We start from the raw sequence: 6,788 nt of genomic DNA on the forward strand, positions 1-6,788 counted from the left end.
TTTGGAAGTAGTCGCCGTGCGTTTGGAAGTAGTCGCCGGGCGTTTGGAAGTAGTCGCCGTGCGTTTGGAAGTAGTCGCCGTGCATTTGGAAGCAGTTGCTGTGCGTTTTAAAATAGTTGCCGTGCGTTTTGAAGTAGTCTCTCCGGCGTTTGGAAGTAGTCGCCATGCGTTTGGAAGTAGTTCCTGTGCGTTTTAAAATAGTTGCCATGCATTCTGAAGTAGTCTCTCCGGCGTTTGGAAGTAGTCGCTGTGCGTTCTGAAGGGACACCAACTGGACGGCCAGGTCTTACTGAGGAGGAGTTTAATCCTGCTCCTCTTCAGATCGGAGGAATATTTATCAATATCAATAAATTATGATTCATTGGCTGTATCTCGGCTCTGACCCGGTTTGTCCTACTGAAGAACTTCTAGAACATGATGCTTGCAGCTCTAGATGGAACATCATCCTATGAGGAGGAACCAGTTGGTCTCTCTGGTGAAATGAAAGATGTTTTTAGTTCTGAGGGAGAACGTGTTCAGATCGGATCAGTTGTGTCTGTTCTCTTCCAGCTTATCTTCCGTCTCCTGAGACGCTGCAGGAGGTCAGCCTTCCCATCGTCTCCAACATCAAGTGTGACGCAGCCTATGGATCCATCACCACCAACATGATCTGTGCCGGTCCTAATTTCAGAGGGAAGGGGTTCTGTGAGGTGAGTTGGGTTCTGCTCCTTCTCATTCTGGGCTTCATGCAGGTCTGCTGGTGCTGACCCACCTCTCTGATTGAGCAGAAGGACGCCGGCAGCCCTCTGGTGACCCTGAACGGCAGCAGGTGGGTCCAGGCCGGAGTGGTGAGCTTTGCCCGGGGATGCGGGTATCCAAAGTTCCCAGGAGTCTACACCCGAGTGTCCCAGTACCAGACCTGGATCAACAGCCAGATCCTGAAAGACCCGCCTGGATACATCACCTTCTACAGAGCGTCCACCAGAAGCGTCCACTCCGTGTCCTCAGCCCTGCTGCTGGTCGTCCAGCCCATCCTCACCTTTATAGTCCTCACAGCGGACTGATGGTCCGTCTGTGCGCTGCTCCATTTTACTTCTGATCCAATAGCTTCTGCTAGAAAATAATCACCTGCTGGAAATGATCCCTTTTTTATCTCCATGGAAACCATCCTGTTTGATTAAAACACTAAAACAGTTTTTGTTGTGATTTTATTTTGATCTGCAAAGAGGAAAGACTGATTTATAGGATTTACCGGTTAGAAGATTCCCAGCTGTTTACCGAAGCCCGTTAACGACCCAAAGCTTAATTAGAGGATGGATTCAATGATTGAAGTTTTGATTTCAGAAAATGCTGATTTTATTCATTTCTCTTTTTCATCACACTCATGAGAAGGACCCAAAGAGGTTCTGGACTCTCCTTCAGGGGATGGCCGTCCCAGTAGAACCTCAGACAGGTCCAGAACCTTCTGAAGTGTTATATTTATGTCTTTAGATTGATTTATGATTGATTTATGGTTTTTAGAACCTGAATTAATTCTATCACAGTTTTATTCCCCCAAAGCAAAACACATCTGGGACCTTTAACCAAAGAGGTCCCATAATCCAGGCCTTGGAGATGCTGTGGAGGTCCATCTTTCAGCAATCCTGGAGAACCTCTGACTAATGCTACTGACTTCTGCACGAGTCAAAGGGTGAATTTAGTTTCTCCCAAAAATCCAAACCCTTCTTCTCCAAACAGAAGCGGCTGTTCCGACACATTAGAACCTCAGTCTTTCACGGATCTGACGCGTTGAGACATTGGTCCAGAGTAGAGTCCATCCCAAACCCAATCGCCATCTCCCTGCAGACAGAACCGATTCTTCTGGATTCTGAGGTCAACCCAGGAAGGTTGAGATGAAGACACTGGTTTCCAGGTTGAGAGTGGCGTGCCACCAGTGGTCCGGAAAATACAGAACCTGGAGGGAAAACAGGTCAAAGGTCAGGATTTTAACAGTTCAATGGTTCATTCCAACCTGAGCCTGGCTCACCTCTCCGGGCCTGATGGTACACTCCAGGGGAGCCTCCTCTTCCGGCAGGTAGGGATAGGTCTCCTTCAGCCAGGACAGGGTGGTACGGTTCGGATGGAAGTGAGGCTCCTTATCTGGTGGGTAGAGGAACCAGCGCTGCGTGGCAGAAAGAGTTCAAGGTTCTGATCCACTTAAAAGAAATTTGATTTAAATAATGAAGATAAAACATCAGAGTTTTATGATTCTGTTGGTTCATAGGTCACTCTGGGCCCTTTGTGTGGTTCAGGAACCAAACATCTTCTCATTGATCTAGATCTCCATAGAACAGATCCTGAAATCAGGCCTACTTTACCAGAACCCGACCCAGATTTCACAGACTGGCTCTTTGGGTAAAGAACTGGGTCAGAACCATGTTCCTTATTATCTACGGGCCTCTAAAGTCCAAAAAAACTTTTATCTGCATTAATCGATTGTTTGATTATTGGTGGAGAACATTCACGTTGGCAATCCTGAAGAGAGAGGTCCAACAGAACCACATGATACTCTTAGAACCTTTCAACCCAACAAGTTGAACAGACACACTTTTTGGACCTGATCCTCACTGACGGTCAGAGCATTCCTTAGGTGATGCTGACCATGTAGAGTCTCTGGGTCTAAAGATTTCAATTCAATTCTATTCAGTTTATTTCGATAGCTCCAATTCACATCATGTCACCTCAAGGCACTTCCCAGTTCACCAGATCATCCAGTCAGATTGATTCAAAGTTTTCTATCTAAGGAAAACCAGCTGATTGCATCGACTCATTGACTCTTCAGCAATCCCTCACACTAAGCATGCTTGTAGCGACAGTGGAGAGGAAAAACTACCTTTGAACAGGAAGGAACCTCCAGCAGAACCAGGCTCAGTGTGAGCGGCCATCTGCTGAGGCCCACTGGGGTTCAAGGAGACAGAAGCAGAGACACAAAAAGCAGCTGTAAAAGGTGGAGATCAAAAGAGAGATCAGGTCCAGAGTCTCTGGGTCTGATCTTCAGAAGGAGCAGGAAATGCAGATGGAATGTTCACCACAGTCAGAGGTTTTCCACAAAAAACAAAACTACAGCCACAGTTCCAGCCACAAAACTTCATTTTGTTAGTCTAGAAACCTAGATCTAGAAAAAAGATTATTTTGTTAGTATAGAAATCACTGAATGGCTCCCCTCCAAAATACGTTACAGACTGGTTGGCAGGGGATCGACAGCCAGACCTCTCAGGTCTACTGGATCAGATCTAGAATCAGGACTGAAGAAGCAGCTTCTAGTTCCTCTGCTCCTCTGGACCTAATGCAGATTAAAACTATTTCTTTAGAGAGACCTGAGCATTAGTTTAGTTTTCTGTTCCTCAATCTTAAATCATTAATTCATTCATTAATCATGAATGAGATAACTAAATATATCAACAATGGTCAGAAAATTATTGGAGACAAAAAATATTCAAAACTAAAGGTTAACTTTAAAAACAATCATTGTATTAAAATACTGTATTAATATTTTACTTGAACTAGAGCTACAAAAATAATTTTTAATGCAGTCAATTATAATCTATTTTAATCCAAAGACCCTCAGTGACTGAAGTCAATCCAGGAAGGACTGCAAAAAGCACAATATGGCGTCCCTGGGTGGGCACTCAGTCCTCCACTCCCACTGCAGGCTAGGTTTGCTGCTGAACACCTGATCTGCTCAGTCTGAAGGATTTAATGGATTGTTAGAAAAAATTTGGTGAAAACTTATTTTAAACTCTCTCAGGTCACACATGAATACGCTAGGTTGTTTGGTCCAAAGGTCCGGTTCTAAAGAAGTGAAAACGGTCTCTGTGTTCCCTCCTGCTCTGTGTCTATGTGACCAAGAACTCAATGATTCCTCAAACTCAATCGGAACCAAGTCAGAGAACCAGGGTCCATTTGGACCTTACCTTCCTTCCATAGATGACCTCAGAGTATCCGGGACCATGCCAGTGAAATGGGACTCCTGTTCCTGGACCTGAGGAGAAGGAAGGAACATGGACATGAAGCATTCCTGATCCAGAACCTGGGTACCAGCAATCAAACTGATGAGAACTATTAGAAAACCAAACAGAACCGTCCAGAACACAGCATCAGAACAAGTGAATAAATGAAATTGGAATTTAATTAAATGAAAAGGGATGTAAACAAACTTTCGATTTACGACCGTCGATTAAAGTTTTATTAGATTTAATATATTCTGATGAACTGATAAAGTCTGCTTAGTGATGGTCAAGTGGTTAGAGCAGTGCTCTTTGCTCTGGGAAGGTTGCAAGTCCCGTTTCGATCCCCACAGCCTTCACTCTAGGTTCCTGAGCAAGACCCTTAAAACCACACTGCTCCCCGGGAGCTGCACAATGGCAGTCCACTGCTCCCCAGGGGGATGGGTTAAATACAGGGAGGGAATTTTCCCATTGTATTTCCTTGACCTGCGATCCCGAAGCTGTAGGCGCCGGTCGTACCCGGTAGAAGGTATGGTGGAGGGTGGTACTGATCGAAGAGGTCCTGCCACTCGGTAAAGTTGTTGTCTCCAAAGAAATACAGCGTCTCTGCAGATGAGAACATCAGAGGGATTTTCTAAAGGTTATCTACTACAAGACACGAGGGAGGAACTGTGTTGGGCTGAGGGAAGCGGGTAGGGCTGAGGGAAGCGGGTAGACTGAGGGAAGCGGGTAGGGTTGAGGGAAGCGGGTTAGGCTGAGGGAACCAGGTAGGGCTGAGGGAACCGGGTAAGGCTGAGTGAACCGGGTAGGGCTGATCTCACCGCTGCCCAGCGTTTCTTCAGACTGAGGCCTCAACAACTCCTCCACATACTCCTGGAAGGAAACATCCACTGAAAGAGAAAACAGAGTTAGACAACAAGACCTCTTAGAACCGAGCTGTTCTAAGAAGGTTCTGACCTTTCCGGTATGAGTGGGTGTTGGCTGTGCTCAGCCGGACCTTCAGGGAACCGTAGTTTTCCAGCAGACTGGACCTGGAGCACAGCAGCTGGAACTTCTGAGGAACAAAGAGAGCAGTCAGATGGGAGACCAGGCACCGGAGCAGAACTGCCTGGTTCAACTGGGTCAGAATCGATCTGCAGGCCGAGTTTGGAGATGTCCAGAAAAACCAGTGATTGGTCAGCCTGATGTTAGGTTCTGACACCATGATGGACCTGCAGGCGGTGCTGTTGCTCCATAGGATGGAGGTCACCTGCTCCTATGTTCAGACCTTCTGCTGCCTGGAGAATGAAAGCGTGCAGAGAAACTGTTGAGGCTGGCAGTAGATCTTCTTCCAGGGTCAGGCAATCAATAGGAACCAGAATGGAAGCAAGGGATGGGAACTGGAACCATTTCCAAGTCCTGCTGGGTGGTTCCTCCATGGCGGTCCTACTGGGTGGTTCCTCCATGGCGGTCCCTGCAGGGTGGTTCCTCCATGGCAGTCCCTGCTGGGTGGTTCCTCCATGGTGGTCATGCTGGTTGGTTCCTCCATGGCGGTCCTGCTGGGTGGTTCCTCCATGGCGGCCCTGCTGGGTGGTTCCTCCATGGCGGCCCTGCAGGGTGGTTCCTCCATAGTGGTCCTGCTGGGTGGTTGTAGAGCTCCACAGAGAGCTGCTTGGAACTCTGCTTTGCCTCCTGAGCTGCAGGCTTCATCCTGGGCCAGCAGGGTCCAAACTTGTCGACTCATGGTTCTGATCAGAGAACTCCTGGTTGTCAGCATCACTCTGAACTCTCTGAACAGGCGGTCCAAACCTGATGAAGACCTGTCACTATCAGAAGCACCCTCCTCCTCTTCCTCTCCACTTACCGTGTTGTCTGTGAGGCCTCTGAGGATGACTGGTCTGCTGTAGGCGTATCTGCAAACAGAACACAGGGCTGGTTTAGGTCCTGCAGGTTCTACTGAGGACCGGTTAGACCCATCCAACAGCAGAACAGCAGAACCTGGTTCTGAAGCATTACGTCTATTGATTCATGGTCTATATGCCACCTCCAACACTTCCTGAACTTCAGCCAGATGCTTTGTTTCCTGCATTTAATGGACAAACTGATTATCCAGGCGTGTCTGGTTTACGTTGTCATGATTACTGAGGTCAGACACACCTGGATCAGTCAGTCAGTCAGTCAGTCAGTCAGTCATGTTCTGATAAATGAACAGTAGAATAAATATCAGGTTTTAATCAGTTTTATTCAGTTCTGTGTGCCTGCAGCTCACTGACCTCTCAAGGAACTGCTGTTGAGAAAGTTCTGACCCGTCCAGAACGTCGATGGAACAGCGTCCGTCCGCTCCAAGGCTGCGGTCCGCAGGAAGCGCCCTGCCAAGACACCAGGAGGTTCATCCATGAGGCTGAAGTTGGCTTCTGATTTAGGATATCAATAAAGGCTGATTCCACTTAATTTATTCATAACATTCAGCATCTTTAATCTATTCAAATAAAAAACTACGATACATCAAACCTTGATGAGATTATTCTAAACTAGTTTATGTAAATCCTCAATAATATGCAGCTGTGGTTCTGAATTCATCTGTAGAATATGCTGATAAAGATTCTCAGTCATCCAGGTCATAGTCATTCCAAAATATAATAATTATGTCTGCAGTTTAATGCAGTGAGGAATGCTCTGATCTTTATATCAGAGAAACCAAACAACCTGGGAATGTCTTTAATGGGGCCCCACATCCCTGCAGCAGACCATAAGTATTTAAATTACTTTCCATTACACCTTTGGAAAGCTTGGAGAGGAAACATAGAACTCTGCTCTCCAGAGCAAGTAGATTGGTAACCCCGC

General features: G+C 46.7%; 2 protein-coding genes across 2 annotated transcripts in view; one reads left to right on the forward strand and one right to left on the reverse strand.

The window, feature by feature from the left end:
* The window catches only part of LOC107096476 (mast cell tryptase-like), a 9,208-nt gene extending 8,063 nt beyond the window's left edge, over positions 1–1,145 (forward strand). The window contains exons 5-6 of the mRNA XM_015393141.1: positions 550–689; positions 768–1,145. Coding sequence (XP_015248627.1) covers positions 550–689; positions 768–1,043 — 416 coding nt within the window. The 3' untranslated portion in view covers positions 1,044–1,145. The remainder of the gene's footprint in view (positions 1–549; positions 690–767) is intronic.
* A 52-nt stretch (positions 1,146–1,197) lies between these two features.
* Positions 1,198–6,679, reverse strand: jmjd8 (jumonji domain containing 8). The gene is made up of 9 exons (XM_015393426.1): positions 6,651–6,679; positions 6,218–6,313; positions 5,809–5,857; positions 4,923–5,019; positions 4,787–4,855; positions 4,452–4,571; positions 3,933–4,000; positions 2,006–2,140; positions 1,198–1,933 (listed from the first exon to the last, which is right to left on the reverse strand). The coding sequence occupies exons 1-9, from the start codon at positions 6,677–6,679 to the stop codon at positions 1,853–1,855; spliced, it is 744 nt and encodes a 247-aa protein (XP_015248912.1). The 3' UTR covers positions 1,198–1,852.
* Positions 6,680–6,788: the final 109 nt, after the last annotated feature.

The sequence above is a fragment of the Cyprinodon variegatus genome, unplaced genomic scaffold (genome assembly GCF_000732505.1).
Source record: "Cyprinodon variegatus isolate N-32 unplaced genomic scaffold, C_variegatus-1.0 Scaffold24, whole genome shotgun sequence".
Taxonomy (NCBI): Eukaryota; Metazoa; Chordata; class Actinopteri; order Cyprinodontiformes; family Cyprinodontidae; genus Cyprinodon; species Cyprinodon variegatus.